The 18,527-nt window shown below is 37.6% G+C and overlaps 1 protein-coding gene across 6 annotated transcripts in view; it reads left to right on the top strand.

Annotated features, from left to right (window-relative positions):
* Positions 1–18,527, top strand: part of CDKAL1 (CDK5 regulatory subunit associated protein 1 like 1) — a 394,159-nt gene that overhangs the window by 236,598 nt on the left and 139,034 nt on the right. For all 6 annotated transcript variants that reach the window (XM_065667220.1, XM_065667223.1, XM_065667218.1 and 3 more), the window contains 2 exons: positions 4,355–4,521; positions 18,134–18,279. In XM_065667220.1, coding sequence (XP_065523292.1) covers positions 4,355–4,521; positions 18,134–18,279 — 313 coding nt within the window. The remainder of the gene's footprint in view (positions 1–4,354; positions 4,522–18,133; positions 18,280–18,527) is intronic.

Below are 18,527 nucleotides of genomic sequence, written 5' to 3'. Positions count from 1 at the left end.
AAAGGTACGAGGAGATCTTACTGCTGTCTGTGAGTGCTTAATGGGAGAGTATAGAGAAGGCAGAGCTGGGCTGTCTTGTAGGCAGACAGGTCTTGCAGAGATAGAATGAGAGGTAACAGGACAAGTCAGAACACAGGAAATTGCAATTAGGTACAAGGAAAAATATTTTACCCTGAGGGTGGTCAAATACTGGAACAGATTACCCACAGTGGCTGTGGTATTTATGTCCTTGGAAATATTCAAAACACAACTGAACAAGGGCCTGAGCAATCACATCTAATTGGACCTGACCTGAGCAGGAGATTGGATTAGATGATCTCCAGAGTTCCCTTGCAACCCAAGCGATTCTGTGATCTCATGAAAAGAAATTTCCACTGTGTGTACAGAATTGTCTTTACCTTTTGGCTTTCCTAATGACCACATGAAATGGAATTTGTTCAGGCTTTTAAATTTAGTCACTGTGTGTAGCAGGTCTTTATGCAGTATTAATCAACATTTCAATTTATGCTACTAAAGAGATATTTAAAAACTCTTGATATTTAAAAACTCTAATAGTGAAAATTCAGAGAAATATTTTTCTGTCCTCATTTTGAAGTGCACTGGTGCTGAATGTTTTTTTGACAAACATTTAAAGTCAGGCTTCCCCTTAGATGCTCTCTAAGATTTCTGTGGTACAGTGGGAGAGGTATTTCTGTGGTTTCTACAGCACTGCAGGCTGCTGTAAGAATTCACCATCAGAGAAAGACTAGCAAGGAGGTCAGGTGGTTATTGATAAGCATGTGTGGGCTACTGAGGTCAGAACTGCAGGCCTCCCACCAAGGCAGCCTGCAGAGAATTGTGCTGCTGGAGAAGCCGCTACTGTTCGCATTAGAAACTCTCGCAGGAAAGAGAAGAATGAGAAGGGAAGGAAAAGAAAAAAAAAAGAAAAAAGGGGATTTTGTGATTGAATTTCATTTGTACAAAGGTATGGCAGGTTAACACACAGAATTTCAAAGGATTACTGTTTGATATTTTACATCTTCAGATGCTTTTGTGGATTGAAGTAAATTAATTTTTCAGGTAGAATAGATTTCCCTTCAATTTAAAAGATGTTTGCTACTGCTGGAAACAGTGTTTACAATAGTGGCTTGAAGATAAAATGAAATAAAAAGCACTAGAATTTTTTTATTAAAGAAATGAATCATTTCAAGTGATCTCTAAAGCAGAAATGAAAATATCTTGTGAAATGATAACTGTAGGATTTTTTGTCTTCTTTATGACAAGGATTGTTTAGACTACCCCACGAAAAGTTAAAACCCTTGTCATAATCTTCAATAAGTATTCATTATATTGAGACATTGGAGAACGGATAACTTCAGAACCTCCTTCATGTACAAGACCCCATTCTTTTCCCAACATTTTTCATTCTCAGTCATCTCCAATTACAGCAGACCAGAGATCAGAAGCCAGCAGTTGAGGCAGCGGTCTTTTGTGCTGGGTAGTGAAGGCTGAGTGAGAAATAAACTACGAGCTGTGACCAAAGGCAGACTTGTAATTACTTGAATATAATGATAATTGGCCTTAATAGTGTAACAAATGCTCTGAATTTGCACATCCAAACTCTGCAGTTTGGATCAATTTTCTCATTTACAAAATCAGCTTGCTTTTATTAGCACCAGAATAACCCAGTAGCAGAATGGTGAATGATCGAGTGACATTCATTGCAAGAGAAATTAAAAAAGCACAGTGGATTTCAGTAGGTTACTACGTAGGGCTGGAGTTTCGAGGGGAAGAGGGTTGAGTAAAAGTAGGAAGTGTTGGTTCACTTTATTAATCATCTTAGAGAGGTCTGTTGTTTTCTCCTCTTATCTGGTGTAAGTTTAGTCTTCTAAACTCGGGATGCAAAGGGCTAGAATGAACAGCCTAATAGTTAACAGCAAACATCTGTCATGTACATGTGTACAAAGTTAATTTACTTTACTTGTAAGTACTCAGCGCTGACAGCAATATTCAGTATTTGCACATAACATTTTGCCAGCCTGAAACTGGGACATGAACTTTTGCCTAAAATACAGGTGTCCACAGCCCCATATTAAGACTACATCCTTGGCTCAGCGTGAATTATTCCCGTTGCTTGTTGTTCAACACCCTGATCGGAGAGCAGATGAGATGGTTATTCCTGTTGTTGCTGATTTACTATTACAGCTGCTTCCTCTTCTTGTGATTTTAATTTGAAGTTTCAGCCCACCAGGGGGCTAATGGTCCCCACCTATGCAGCTTTAAAAGAGCCCACTGTTGTTTTCCACAGGAATGTTATTTCCCTTAGTAGGTCGTGATTTATTCCCCCTCTCTTTCCCCCCCTTCCCCCCTCCCCCCCCCCCCCCCCCCCCGAATGTTCATACGGTAACTGTGAGGCAGTATTCCATTAGCCATTGTGGGGGGGTGGGGGGTTTGGGGATCGACAGACAACAAAACCAAACAAAACCCACCCACAAACCACCACAACAAAAAAACACCATCACTACCTGAAAAAAGCAACTAGTTAGGTTGAAAGGTTGAAAGTTTAAAAGTAGAAATTACTCTGTTTCAGTAAGATATGCAGCAGGTAAATTACTCTGTTTTGCAGTGTCTGAATGGCTATTGGAACCTGATACACAGAGGAAGACAACAGAACGTTAGACATCATTGAGATTCTTTATATTTCTCTTATTTTTAAAATGTGGCATACATAATTCATTACTTTTTTTTTGTTTGTATCTTAGGAAAATGTAGGGCAAGCAGCAAACCCTAGCGCATGTGTCATGGTGCGATACTGCCTGTGGTGAGGTGAATTCCAGAAATGTGAGCAACTGCAGTGTAGTACAGAGTTGATTGTATGCTGCTAGCAGATTCTGCATACCTAATCAGGCACAGAGGAGCTCAGTTTGAGTGTGACTACAAGGCTGTGACTGCAAGGTGGATAACCAGAGAACTTCAAGAATACTTTCCACCACCTTTCTCATAAGAACAGAATTGTACATCTCTCTCACTAACTTGTTCTTGAAGTAAAACCTGAGAAGTCATTAGTTTCTTGGTTTACCTTTAATTTTGAAGTATTAGTATTGTTACTATTCTACATAATAAATTACCTTGAAAATCTTTCTGAACAAGTAAAAGTAATTTTGGTGCTCAGCATAGCCTCCTGTCAGCCTTTATAGTTATAGTCTGAGTTTGAGAGGCAGTCTTGAGTTTACATTTTTGTAAAACTTCCATTTTCTAGGTTTATTACTTTTTATGTGATTAGAGTCTGTGTACATGTTTGTTTTCCTCATTCCCACTATATCTTTATAATGTAAACAGGTACATTTTGTGATAAATTCTCTGCTGGTCCAAGCAGTGCCTTGATGAATTATGCACCTTCTAGTGTTTGGGTGTTTTCTGTACTGTTTCATCATTGGTGTTAAAAGTTTAGCTCTTCACTGAGTTTATGGTGTCTTATCTCACTGTGAATCATAGGAGTCTTCCACCCACCCTGCTTTTGATGGCTTTTTTCTTGCTTTGGGGCAGTGAGGAAGGGGAGGATGTATTGCATTGCAGGAAGGATGGAAGCTCGGCAGACTTACAGAAGTGACTGCATGGAACCTTGCTGCCTTCAACTATTATTAAAGGGTGGTGCAATCTTTCCCCTCTTTGAGCAGTAGGATATTATTACCAAATATCAATGTTCAGGGTCACTATTTACAGTATAAATCAAATATACTACTTCCTAAGGCCCTCATGACGGAAAATGAAGTATTAACTGCCAGGAAACAGTTTTTCCACACTATCACAGTCATGCAGTGGTCACAAACATTTTTAATATAACCTTAATATTGCATTGCTAATTGTATAATTTAAAGAATACAAAGGGGTTTTTTTAATAGTTATTCCAGGAAGAATGTTAATCACTGTGCTTTAGAGCTACTTTTGCTTATTAGAAGCTTACCACTCAGTAAGTTAGCTGTTAGTAATAACCAGTAATGCAAACTGTTCTTGGTTAATGTCGCTTGTAGTATTTAGTGGATTAGCCTCAAAAAATAGAGCAGAGTACTAAACTTGACTGACTTGCTGTAGAGGCAGCACAGAATTAGTTATTGGCTGTGAATGTTAATCATTCTACAGCAATGATAATTTACAGCATTGTTGTAGCACTCTTGTGCTCATAAAATGAACTTAATAACCCACTGCTACCCATGGGATAAGCCTTCCTTCTCCTTCCCTCCCCCTTGCAATTGAATACCCAGTCTGGCTGCATAATAGCCTTGTGAAATACTGCATTAAAAAGAGTGAGCAGCTGTATGATAAAATAAACAGCTCTAAACCAGATTTGTTAATTATCTCTTTCTTTTATTCACAGAGGGTGTTTGTGAGATATGGCTGACCAGTGAAGACACAGGGGCTTATGGCAGAGACATTGGCACAGACCTCCCTACGCTTCTGTGGAAGCTGGTTGAAGCTATTCCTGAGGGAGCTATGCTGAGGCTTGGCATGACGAACCCTCCCTATATTTTAGAGCATCTGGAGGTAAGAAAGAAAAGAATCATTTATGGGCTTCAAGTAAATTTATAGAGTTAGACTAATAGCGTTAAGCAATTTGCCTGACATCACAACTTACTGAGATAAGATATTAAAATAATTTTGAAATAATAATATTACTGGGGTTTCTGACCAGTGGAACTTTATTATAGTGATGTTGCAATTTTGTGTCTACTGTTTTCAAGACCTAAAGGAAATAGCATTAGTAGGTGATGGGCAATGGGGCTGAATTTGTCTTCCTGCTATGTCTCAGTCAAGTATTCCCAAAAACACTATATGCTAGTCTCACTCAATGACATATTCATTATCCTATGTCAGATGCTATTCTGAAAGTCTGTAGATCTTCCACGATATGAAATTGAAATTCTAAGTGTATATCTGTGATTTAAACAAAAAGTAACAAAGTAGTTCAAGCACGAAAGTGTACAACAGTGGATTTGAAACAATATTGTATGTATGAAGAGCAGGAAGTGAGAGCTTTGTTTCAAAGATAGGTTTGTTTGGATTCTGTCACCAAATTAATTTAGTGAAATTCATAGGAACTGTTTATAGAAAGAGCAGGAAAGGATATAGCTTAATGTAAATTTCGTAACCGTGTGCATCAGCAATATCCAGAACAATAGCTGGCATCTGCGCTGATTTTCCAAAGATATTATAGAATTAATAAGTACACTTACGTTTTCTTGAGATGTCAAGGACAGTATTTTCTGACCAGAGAGACATAGTTGTACCTATCCCTATTGAAGTGCACAGGCTAGAGGAATCTCATCTTGCTAGGAGTAAGCAGTTTGTTCACTTCACCAGCTAAAGAATACAAGCTGCAGAAGATTGCAGGAAATCTCCTGGGCTGCTAATTTATTCTTTGTTTTAACATACCCTTCACTATGATAGAGTTTTAACAACACACTGAACAGAAATCTTTAGGAAGTGATTTTGTTGTAGTTTTTAGAGATTTGCATTCTGTCTCAAGCTCTGATATGTCACAAGTTTCTTTATTTTAACGTTTTTCAGCCTCTTGTACAAAAGCAAATCAAGCTTTTAGCAATTTTCACAGTTAGTGTCTTTGCTTTCATTTGTAATTCTCATTATTAAAAGTGTTTTGGCATAGACTGCTGTTTTTGTCACTGCTGCTCATCTTATGAGTACTCTCAGAAGCTTTTTTTTCTGCCTCCCCCTCCCACAGCACTCCTTTAAAAAAGCCAGTCAGGTGCTGGAAATAAGCAGCTATTCTACCCAACTAAAGGACACTGCAGTAGTCGTAATTTTATATAATCTAAGGAAGGTGGAAAGTATATTGGTTTCTTTCAATCAGTAACTATTTTAGTGAGTGAGCATGCCACAAATCTGTAAAAGGTTTTGATTTATGATCTCTAATTTCCCAAATCTAAATTTTCCAGAAAGTGCTTGGGGTCAGACTCTCTTTGACCTGACTCATATTCAGGAAAAGTATTCCTCTCTCTTTAAAAATGGACCTTTAAGTGTGATGGCAAAGCCAGAGGAATTTATGAAAGCCTATTGAAAATGCATTGAATGTTGCTGTGCAGAACATGCATTATGTGTACACCAGCCTTCTTGTACAATAGCAACATCTGCTGTTGCTTGGCTTCTGCAGTGTTTCATACAATTATCAGTTTATATGTTTTTTAAAGATCATTTAATCAGATTTCTGTGTTTCATGTATGACCAAGAATTTCTGGGTTTGTAATTTGGTGCAATAATTTTGAAAATTTGTCAAGCTAAATTTGTAAAAACTTAACCTTCTTCATTTTTGTCTAGTCCTCTCTTCTACGCTTACCAGACTTGCGTCTGAAAGCTCACAAGGGGATGTTAGCAGTCTCCTGTATACATTTTCACCAGACAAAATAAACATTTTATGGGGAATGTGCTTTTAACTTTTGGGCTGAGGAAAGGGTAAAACTATGACTTGTTTAAAAAGTAACAAAATAAATGAAATGAGGACTTGATAAACCTTCATGCCAGTTGATAAGGATAAAATCCAGATGTAGTTATCTCCTGAGAAAGGTATTAACCTGTTATTAGTTGCAAACATCTTTGTTTAAAAATGTGCTGCATTTCATCAATTTATTTTGTTTAGAAGACATGTTGCTAACTAGGATGTTGTTTGACTTTCTGCAAAAAGATTTTGCATGGGAAAATGTACTAATCGTGTCAGTTACATCCAGTGAAAAGGAAGAAACTGTTCCAATAATGTATCTTTTTTGAAAATCTGATATTTTCATCATTGGATTATGATCAGAGATCTGTTTAAGCTGTCTGCAGTGTTTCCTTTGTACTGTACGCCCAGGTGTGCGGCTGTGCTTTGGCCCTGTGAGTCTTTTGGCTCATTAATATAGTGCCCACTCTCACAAGTTCCCAGGAAATAACAATGGAAGCACAGAAAATGCCACTTATCTCAGAACAAGGTATCCAAGCATCAGTCTCTTAGTATCCACTTGCTAACAGCTCTTCTGTTCTCCTGATGCTGGAGGCCAGCATAAGGGGAGGATGATGAAGAAGAGTAAAGCTCCCTTGGGTTGGGAAGCTAGTCACAGTGGTGGGACTAGAGGAGAGGAGGGGCCAAAGGAAAAGTCTGGGTGCTGTAACTGGCCTTGAGGCTCTCATGCTGGACAGCTTGGTAGATTTGAGGGCCTGGGCCAGTAGTTGTTCAAACTGAGGTTTATTCTAGGTAGGGAGTCAGTTTAAGTTTTAAATCATGTTGATTTAAAATATTGAGTATAAAATATTGAACATACCCAGTGCCTTCAGGTACTACTGTGGGGTAAATAGTGTTCTGTCCTTAAAGAAGAAATTCCTTAAGGAAGAAATTCTTTACTGTGAGGGTGGTGAGGTACTGGAATGGATTGCCCAGGGAGGTTGTGAATGCTCCATCCCTGGCAGTGTTCAAGGCCAAGTTGGATGAAGCCTTGGGTGGCATGGTTTTGTGTGAGATGTCCCTGCCCATGACAAGGGGTTGGAATGAGATGATCTTGAGGTCCTTTCCGACCCTAACTATTCTATGATTCTATGTTTGTCATTTCAGGGGAGGCTGTTAATCTCATGAAAATCGTAATTATGCTCGTGTGGCATAGTCTGTCAATTTAATCCTGTTGGGATTTTATTCAGTAAATATGGGGGTAATAGTGCCTTATGTACTTACAGATGTATGTAGCATGAACAGCTTTGGGGTGAGAAGCAACCATGTGTTTTCAAATGGTAAATTCTGCATTCAGTTGGGCCTTCTTATTTGTAAAGAAATAAATATTTGGAACCTTGCAGTGTTTTATCACCATGCAAAAGATATGATACTTTGATATGTTGCATACTGAGCTAAGTCATTAGAAAAAGAACTTTTATCACAGTTATTCAGGGTATAACCTAAAATAACTAATCTTTTTATTTGCTGTTTTCTTCAGCTGCTGCTGAAGTTTGTAATTATATTAGTGAGTTAAATGAAACTATAAGAGCAAATCAGGAAATTGCAGAATTTTGTAGTGAAGCCACTATATCACTATTATCTGCGTTTTGGAGTCTTCAAAAAACCCATAACTTTTAAACTACCCATGGTCGAAAGCTGTTTTAAAGAGAGATCATTGGTTTGAATCCCTGTGTTCTGACAAAGGGCTTGGAGCACATTCACTGTATACGTGTGGCCACTGCTCTGATTTCCTTGGGAGTGAATTTAGTTTGCCCACCCTGAAGTTACCCTGCAGACTGAACAAACCTGTGGCCAGGAAAGAGGGAAATTGTGCTTTGTAGTTTCAGTGCTGCTTTCAATCAACATGTTAATTTGTACATAGGCAATGCTAGCATGACTTCCTCTGCATGAGGTTTGTTGTTATGACAGAGAGGTTTATTTGGTGTATTTGAAAGAAATGAAGAACCCGAGACCCTAACACTGTTTCTCTTGGTCATGGTACTAAGACTGAGAAAGAAATTGGAGTTTGCAGTTTAGATGCAGAAGACATCCTCAGTTTTCCACTGAGAGAAAATCTGGCCAACCAATGGAGATAATACTGCATTTCCCAAAGTGCTCTCACACTGTCTTAGCAGTCTGTTTGAATGTATACATCATCAAGCATATACCTTCCTTATTTGAAGTTTTGAGAGATATGTCTTGTCCAGTGTCTGTTTTCTCTTAACATGAGAGAGCAATATTCCACATGGCGTTGAGGAAAACTTGGAGTTTTATCTACACAGCAGAAAATTTTTGCTAAATGGACATGAACTATGATCAGGGGGAAATGTTTTAGCTTTTTTTTTTTTTTTTTTTTTTTAATTTGTTTTATGAAATGCTAAAGATGAAAGAAAGGGTTGGGGTCCATTTTGTAGTCCTAGCAAATATTTATAGTTCTAGAAAAACCTGCAATAAATGCCTGCGTGTAGTTACCTTGTGCACTCTTACCCATATGACTTAGCACAGAGCTGCTGTTGAATTAGACTGCCAGATAGCAAAGATGTTATTGTCCTATAGTATCAACATATACCAAAAGTACATATGGTATGCATCCTGCTTTATAAGTAATCTCCAGGCATTCTGCAGTCATATTATCAACTTCATAGCTGTTCTTCTAGTGAGAGTGGTTTACATCGACTTGTAGTGACTGGTGGAGACAGAAGGTTGGAAAAAAATCCATTAAAACAGTAGTAGTAAACAGTGAATGTGAGTTAGTCCAAAAAGTAAAATATAAGGGTAAATGTATAGCAGGTTGAAATAAGTTAATGCTGGCAGCATAGAGAATAATATTTGCCTTGAATATGTTTCACTTTTACTTGGGTTTCTAACTTCATTTTCTTGTTCAGTGTCTAGGGCTCTGTCCAAATCAAACAGGAATCACCCAGACTGGGATGGGGCAGGGGCTTGCATTTCAGCCTTAGTTTACCTCGCAGATTTAATGTTAACTGTACTTCCAGAGTTTTCTGGGATTTTAGTACAGCACTTTCTGTGAATGATGGGATGCTTCCAAATCTGTATAAAGGAGGCAGTTCACACCTGCCATTCCCGTAAGTGCTTAATTTCACATGACTAGATGACTAGTCATCTTTGTCACCTGTCAAAATGAGTCTGTCTCAAACCATACCATATGCCATCTGTGTGGGCTTTATCTCCGTTATTAATTCAGGACATTTGAGTGATAAACCAGCCATTGAGATGGAGTCTGCGTAGCGGCAGTGTCTTTAAATGCATAAGGTGTGCCAAGTGTACTGCAAGTCGCAATAGTATTTTTTTGCTCTTTTGCTTTGATTTTTCATGTCAGCTTGGTGTTTATGTTCCTTAACATCATTGAAGCTGATACCCTACAGATGGCTTCCTCAAATGTGACCTGCCACAGCACATAGATACGTATTACAGTAAAACTACTAATTTGCTTTTCTTTTTTCCATATTGTTCTTTTTTCCTCTGAGTGCACTGAATGTTTTTGAGCATTGTGCATAAGCTCAAGTTTTGAATAAGCTAGAGAGTTAGCTGATTTGAAATGCGTTTAAGAAGAGAGTAGTATGCACACGTTCTTCAATGGCAAATAAAAGGGCAGCATGATTTCAGGAATTAAAAGGCCTGTAGGGCATGTATTTGCTGTGTTTCTAGTATTATTTTTGTCATTTTCATAGACTGCTATGTTTGAAAGCACCAAATAAAATCTGTTGATTTGACCAGAAAAAATGAAAACTGTGGCATACATTTAAATAAATGAATAGTTAAGCCCCTGACCTCTTACTACTGAGAGGCCTGTAGTGTTTTGTAGTCGGTGGACCATGCAACTTTGCCTTGCTGTAATTACATAGTTCTCTCTATGCAAACTGTGTTTGTCTTGCTAGCAGTAAAACTGAAAGAAATCTCAGATACTAAGGAGAGGATGAGAGGGGCAGTTGCATCTGGGCTCCTGAAAAAGGGGGGTGAATGGGAATTTGATGCTTGCTATTTTGTTTGATATTATGTTAAACGTTTTTTCATCTATGGAGGCTGTGTGTGCATCTTTGCTTACACTGTGTGTTGCTTTTTTTTTTTTTTGGGGGGGGGTTCGTTCTAAAATACTGTCTCTCCTGTTCTTCCTCTTAAAGTGTTCTTTGTCTTTGGGGTTTCCAAATGTAGCACATCTTCTTGAAATTACTCCTTAAGACATAGTGTCATGGGAACTTTGTCAGAGGTTAACTCATCCCAGAGTGAATGTGTATTATGTGTGAATGCATATATGAGTGAATGAATATTATGAGGTTAGAAAAGGGATGAATCTCTGCTGTGCTTTGCAATACCTTTTGTCACACCACTTTCTCTAATCTAGATTTTGAAGATCTCAGACTCAGCAGATCCTAATGTCCAGAAATGCCTGGTGATATGTTTGCTTCAGGTGGTGAAATATAATTTGGCATAATGAATGTCAGAATGAGAACTCAACCTTCCTGAGGGTTTTTTTGTTGTTGTTGTTGTATTTATGAATCTAAGGTGTTCTCAAAAACATTAATTTTATTGTATTTAGAACTTTGATGAAAAATAAAGGTTTGCTCCCAGGTAGTATAGAAGGGAATATTTGTGGTAGTGGGAATAAAGGTCCTTTCTTTGTAACACTAGTAGAAATATGCTTTGGGAAACAGAGAAAGAGTTGCTTTTATTTATGCAAGATTCAGTTCTCCATCAAGATAGAATATTTTATGCAGGTATCTAGTCTTCTGCTGTATTTAATAATTTGTGCATAAAAATTATGTTCCAAAAAGGGATTAACGTTAAGTAGCACATTGCTTGACCAGTTAAAGCTGTGCATGTTATCTGTACCTTAATTATGCTTTGCTCATATGAATGTTTCTCTTGCTTATCAGGTACCACAAGAATTAATAGCATTTAAATGCAGACAGATCCATGCTCAATTTCGTGTTGAGTGTCAGGTTGTCTGTCAAGTACTTATAATACTGTCTCATCCTACCAGACATTTGGAGCTGTGGCTTACTTCATTTGTGAAAATAAAAATCACCGTTGAGTGGTTTGTTTGAAGAACAGGTAGTACATATATGGGAAGCAGCATTTTTGTGAAATAAAATGGGAATTTTAACTGTCGCCATGTGCTTCAAGTCATTGAGGTAGAAGCTATTGTCAAATATATAGCTTGCATAGCAAACTGTGCCATCTTCTTTGAGCATTTCTGCCTTCATTGGGATAAGATCTCTCTTTCCTAGTTACTTATATTATAATAAGTAAGGTTCTACCAACTACTCTCCGTGCTGTTCTGAAGGATTCTATTTAGTTTAGTTGCATAAACCCTTTGTTTTCTTTGATAGATGAGCTGTCACTTTGTCTGTGCGTTGCAACATCATCTACATAATCTTCAGTAAGACTGCTTGCTTCATTAGGCTTTGGCATTTGCTTAAAAAAAAAGTTTTTTTTTTTTTGAGGTGATTGTTCTTTAAAAATGAGAAAAAGGAAATACCATGTGTTCTCAGAACTTTAATAAAATTGTACGCATAACAATATTGGCTTTGGGTTTCTGTACTATTATGAACTGAGGAAAAGATATAAAATCTCTTCTACCCAGTCTTTAAATTCAATTACTTTAGTTATGTTAAATGTGCAAGAAGTATTGAAGAATGCAAATTCTATGATGCAATTTTGTCATTATGGTTTAGAATATTTTTTTTCTGTTTTGCTATGAAAATTACCTCAGCTCAGAGAAAGAGGTAGCAGTTGCCTAAAGGTTTAGATTTTGATTAAAACTTCCCACTATTTTCTTCTACTGTAACCTGCTAAATCAGATGTTATCTTAGGTATTGTGCTTCCTTGTTTGAAATTGAGAGAAACAATAGGGAGGCTTCCTGGCACTGTTCTGTCTCAGTGCAGCTGAAATCTGGTGGGCTGTGCATTCATTCCATGACTTCCTTCTGCACAGAAACCATCAATTCTTCTTTATTGTATGAGACTCTCATTTTTGAGGGGGTGAACATATGCATGGTATGGATGAATCTGGCAATCCAGTTCACTCAAGCATGTTTCTGAAGACACAAAGGTAGTGTGACAGTCCTACTTGCCTGTTGTGTGTGCCTCTCTATGCTTTAATTAATTGTCAAGCTTTTATTATCATGAAGTATGAGTGAGATGAAGAGTTATTTAAAGATGCAGTGTGCTGTTGCAATAAATCACCTTTTTAAGCAACTTCCCAATATGTGTAATACATACTGCAAAAAGGAGTATTAATTTACTTCTGGAAAAAAAACCTCATTTGAGGAATGCTTAATGGTGAGAAATTAGCACCATGGAGAAAATGAAAAAGTGTGTATTTTCTAGCACATCAGAATTAATCATTTCACAAGGAATTAGGATTAGCTATTTGGTTGGCTGGCTTTAAGTCAGTAAGCCATGACTCTAGCCATTAATTAAATGCACTTTTAACCTTAAAGTGAATCTGTTTATTGGAACTGGACAAACAGCACTCCGAAGCTCTACGAAGTCTCTTTAGGATTGTAATGATGGCTGCAGCAACAACAGTTAACAGCTTTCATCTGAAAGCACTGAACCATTTACTGCATGTTTCTAACCACACAACTTCCATCAGTTTTTGTGGAACTGAAAGTGTACAATACCTTGAGGAAATCAGTGTGGTGCTATCAATGCTGAATGTGTTGCTTAATCAGCTGCGCTTTGGTGACACTCTTGCAGAAACTCAGATGTTGCATATGGGCTCATAGCTCCATACATGCTGAGTAATGAACAATAGGCATTTACCCAATGTAGATGCTGATGCTTCACGTTTTACCTGATGTAAAGTCCTACTGTAGTATTGGAAACGGGTTGCAACAGGGATACCAATTTTCTTATCCTGAAGTATTTTGGCAACCCGGGTTAGGATAGCTCTGCTGTGAATTGCTATTTTTACCAGATAACCGCAAAAAATTGTACTCTTCAAAGAGGCTCGCTCCATTCTTTGGTATACCATGTATATCCATGTTAAGAGTCATATCTTGGAGAGAAACGTGTACTTGTTAACTGCGAGAAGAGTTCTTGATGTTTCTGTGTTTAAAAATCAGGTAGTAATTATTTGGTGCTGTGCATTTTGTTGTTTGTGCACTGACTTGTGGGAAGAGATGCCACAAACTTCAACTGAAGCTTTGAACTATGAAATACAGTATTGTGTTGTGGTGGTGTTTGAATGTCACTTGTTTGGGTTGTTTTTTTGGGTTGTGGGGTTTTTTTTTTGTTTGTTTTTTTGTTTTTGTTTTTATTTTTGGTTTTTGTTTGTTTTTTTTTTGTTGTTGTTTTTTTGCAAGACTTCCTGTTAGCCTGTCCTAATTTTTAGTAAAAGAAGATGTGGCATGAAGGCATGTAGATATTTTTGGTATGGCTTCATTTTTAAGAGATTAAGCTTAACAGATAGCCTTGAGGGAGAAGAATTTCTTAGCTAGCTACCGTTGTCTATTTTATGAGGCTGGAAACAGTAGAGAGATCCCATACCTAGGAGAACAGCTGGGAACAGCTAGGGCTGAGCATATGGCTCTCACGGCTAGTTTTTCTATCAACAAATCATGGCTTGCAGTCTGGTTTATATCCACTTCTAAGGGTGGCCTGAGCTAATACCAGCTTTTTGTTTGGTAATGTAGAAGACATTTTTCCCGTATGACAAAACAGATTTTTGTGCTCCATCTGGCAACCCAAAGATTTGATTTTAAGGTTCAAATTGCATGGTCAGAATTATGTGGGCTTCTAACTGCTCCACTATGACCTCAGTTTATCTTTATGCTAAGCTTGCCCATTATATGGCTTCATTATATGTCTCCCACTTCATACATAGATGAGGGGGAGGCATTGCCTTCCAGCCCATGTCCTTGGGGAAGTTTGCCATTATACATCCTACACCTTCTTAGGGTTTTACAGCCACATGACCCATGGAGGGTGGGAAGCAGGGAAAAGGTTCCCTGTTCATTAGTTTCAACAAAACTGTTATGAGCTTTCCAAGCTTGATCAGAATGTGTCATCGTTGCCATGCCTGCATCTCTACATCACATCTGTTCCTGAACTATACTGCAGCACAGGAATTTATAAAATGGACTGCAGCCACTTGGTTTTTATCCAGACCATGCTGTCGGTGGCACCACTGGGCCTCTGAAACACAACAGTCGGTAGACACCCCTCATGACATATCCCAAACTAACATCTGCCACAGGGAAAGAAGTTTTGAGGGAGTGCCATTTTGTCATGTTTCCATATGGATGAGAGTTTCTTTGGGCTTCACTGCTGGCAGAGGACAAAATCCTTTTACTAGGAAGCAAGTTATTCACATCATTGTGACTCAAACATAAGGCAGAATTCAAATACTGGATTTTTGCCTACTTCAGGTTAGCGGAAAGAATCTTTGTCTGAACAGCTTTCTAGTGCTGACATAAAGATGCACAGATATTGATGTTTATTGTCTCTATGATTCTCTTTGGTTGTGCATGGTGTCATTACAAACAGAAGGAGTGATTTTCTGGTTAGGCGGTTAAACTTGTGTATTGTAATTGCTAGGATAAAATACACTGACTAGATAAAAATCTTTCTGGTTATGTGCCTTGTGTTCTGATCTACTCCAGCTGTGAAGAACTGTGAAAAAAAAATATTACCTGTGTGTTCAGTATACTGAAGGATATTTTACATACATTGTTAGATTCCAAATGTATGTGGCTTTTATTTTTTGTAAAGTCAGCTTAAACCAAATTGTGCTACTATTTCACCTTTTCATTCCTACATGAAATGCCATTTTTGTGTAGTGCTTCCCTTAGTTCATAGACTTATTAGATTCCAGGGGATAAAAGGAAAAGGGAATCAGCTGGTTCAGTCATGATTAAAGACAGAAATTTTCTTTCGCAGTCATACAATTTCAGAAAGTTGTTCATTTATTGTTTCCAGATGGAAATAAAATTCTATATTGCATTTTTCCTTCTAACTGAAATGTGTAATTATATCTAGTAATGCAAAGCACTTTGTAAAAAAATAAAAAAAAATAAAAACCAACAGGAAACAGATGTTAAACTTAGAATGTTGAGACACTGTGAAGTACAGTTATGTGTTAGCCCTTGATGTCCTTCAAGTTCTCTCTGGGATATTAACTAATAGTTTTATTAAGTGATGAAATCTAGTATTCTGTGTGCAGTCTGTGGCTTGGGAAAATCTGTCAGCATTGACTAAGTATGATTGTTCGGCACATAGCTGTAACTTAATCAAACCTATGTGGTGAAGTACTTCAGTGTCGTTTTAGGTGTAGAGAGGATAAAAGGTAAGACTGGAACGATCTTACGTTAAAGCTCTGTGTTAGAGTGTGGTATTTATATTTGAACACTGCAAGATTTGGAAGATGTGTTTATCCAGAATCCTGATGTAATCATGAAAAACTTTTACTTAGTTTGTTATTTTCTTTCCTTCTGAACTGCTCACTCCAAGTTGCTAATTATAAAAGATAAATTTAAGAACACCAGTGGTACTTAAAAGCGAATGACAGCGGATCATCAGGTGTTTCTGTCTTGTGTTTGGTTTGTGTTAATAATTTGTGTTCATAATTTCTGCTCTGCTAAATTCACCAAGTTAATAGTTACGATTTTGAAGTACTTGGTAGGAAACCAGTTTTTCACTAGGGCCTTTGATTCATATCTGTACCTGAAAATAATATACTTAGAGGGAATTCAGTGCTTAAAGCACATGCAGCTTGTTTATGTGGCTTTACATATAGAAAGTAAGCAAAGAAAGGACTTGGTGTTAGAAAAAGTTGTTTGCAACCTCCTCTTTTCCAGAAGGAGCTTTGAGTGTCCAGAACATACCTGAAACCTGTGACCACAGCAGCTAGGCTGGATGAGGGTTTCCAAGTAACGTAATGTGTGTTGTATGTGCATTTGATCTCAGGATTCTGCACATTACCGTAAGATAAGCAACTAGTGGTTTAAGGGTTGGTTGGGTGTTTTCTTGAGATCCTCTAGGTAGGAAAAGACATTTTAGATTTTTGGATTTTGCCTTTACTCTTTTATTCACTAAGCCAGCTAACTCCAGCTTCCACTGAGAGCCAGGTTCACTGCACACAGCCTTTCTGTGCATCAAATTGCATGCTGTCCATTATCAGTATAGTTATTACAGTAATGTTTACATACCTGAGGTAGATATCCCACTGAATAAGGTAACCATTTCTCTTAGACATTTATGTAACAGAGTCTTAGTCAGAAACTTTCAAAACTGCTTTCAAAAAATGATTTGAGAGTTCAGGTTTTGTATGCATGTTTGTCAGGTGAAGGGTGTGTGCTGAAAGAGTGTTTTCTCTTCTTGCTCTAAAAGTCAGTGTTTTTAAAAGGTGGGTAACTGAAAATTAAAATGCATGAGGATGTTTACTCTCTCCTTGAACAATCTAGGCCAGCCTTGTAGAAATACAGATAGAAAGTCTAAGATGTGTGACTAATATTGCCAATGAATGGTCTGGAAAGAATTTGTAAATAGTTGCAGTTAAAAAACTTAAGTCTGGCAGCAGTATGTGTTGTCAGACAGAGTATCTATGCTGTCAAAGAAAATAGGAGAAATAGCATGGGTGAGCCTGACTGGGTTGTGCAGGATGCACATAGCAGAAGAGCAGGCACTGCAGTGCTTGGTCCCAGGCTGTGTCCTGTATGCTCAGTGCACAGGGAGAAAGGGTAAATCTGAAGTTAAAATCTGCTTGTACACGTAAAGATGATTCTTTGTCCAAGTTCACTTATATTTTGCAGGGTAAAGATTAACAGGCCAGATTGTACCATATTGCGTACAATCTAGATGCTGTTTTTTTCTCAACATCTAAAAGTATTTAAACTTTCTTGTTAGACTCTGTGTCCTTAATTGTGTAAATAATAGAAATGAAAGAAATGTGACCACCTTATGTATATTCCATGAGATGGAAATATTCTCCGCCTTGTGTTCCATCACCCTACCAAGTGTCAGTCAGGGGTTTGGTTTGACTTTGATTTGGGGGTTTGTTTGCATCTTGCTATTGCCTTTACTTTGTTTTCTTTCTGATCCTTTGTACAAAATGTTTAACATTCTCTGTCCCTTTTGAAGCTGCTACTCTGCTTTTACCTGCCTCCTGATTAATTTTGTCTACAAAATAGATGTTTGGCTACAAAATAGCCATCTACTTTTAATTCCTGGAGAAAATTCTTTGAAATAACACAGGTAGCATATTTCAGACCAGTATCAGAGCACGTTTGCAAATGGCCAGGTATACCTTTATTAGCAGATGGCCAAGTTTAAGGATACTCCAGTTAGAGACATTTTGTATTGGTATCTGAGAACTTACTTGACTCTGACAAGAAAGCAGCTAACCCTTGCCATCTTCTGAAATTACAGCAGCCACTCTCTGAAAAGCACTGACTTTCACAGTACTTTGCCTCTGAAATTTTCTCTTAACTGAATAACCAGTACTGCGTAGGGAATGACATCCCTACCCCAAAGGAAATGCAGTCCCTTAGCTTTTCTTATTTGATTTAAAACCAAAAGTGTTTCCAAGTATTTTCACCTCAGTATTGTTTGGGTTTCAGAAGAATGATTACTGATACTTGGCATGTTGATTTAAAGGAGTTTTGCATGTTGTTTTCATAATGTTTGAAAGCTTTTTTTTTCTCTTTAAATAACTCTTAGGAAATGGCAAAGATTCTCAATCATCCAAGGGTGTATGCTTTTCTGCATATACCTGTCCAGTCAGCCTCTGATAGTGTGCTTATGGACATGAAAAGAGAATACTGCGTGGCAGACTTCAAACAAGTAGTGGATTTCCTTAAAGCAAAGTAAGTCTACTAATATTTGAGAAGATAACAGTGTTGGGGTTTTTGCAATGTCAAGAACATGTGGCTGAAAACATAATTACTTGCAACTTCATAATTAAGGTATGAAAAGAATGAGCTGCTTTTAGTGTTCAAAGTCTGAGTTTTCTGTAAGCCCCTTGATGTGGTTTGCCCCTTTGCTTGAGCTTTTATAAGTATCTTAAATCTCTGCATGACATGCTTTAATTTGTCAATATATTCCTAATCTTTTT

The sequence above is a fragment of the Lathamus discolor genome, chromosome 2, assembly GCF_037157495.1.
Source record: "Lathamus discolor isolate bLatDis1 chromosome 2, bLatDis1.hap1, whole genome shotgun sequence".
In the NCBI taxonomy this organism is placed as follows: domain Eukaryota; kingdom Metazoa; phylum Chordata; class Aves; order Psittaciformes; family Psittacidae; genus Lathamus; species Lathamus discolor.
This window is presented reverse-complemented; position numbering and strand designations above follow the sequence as displayed.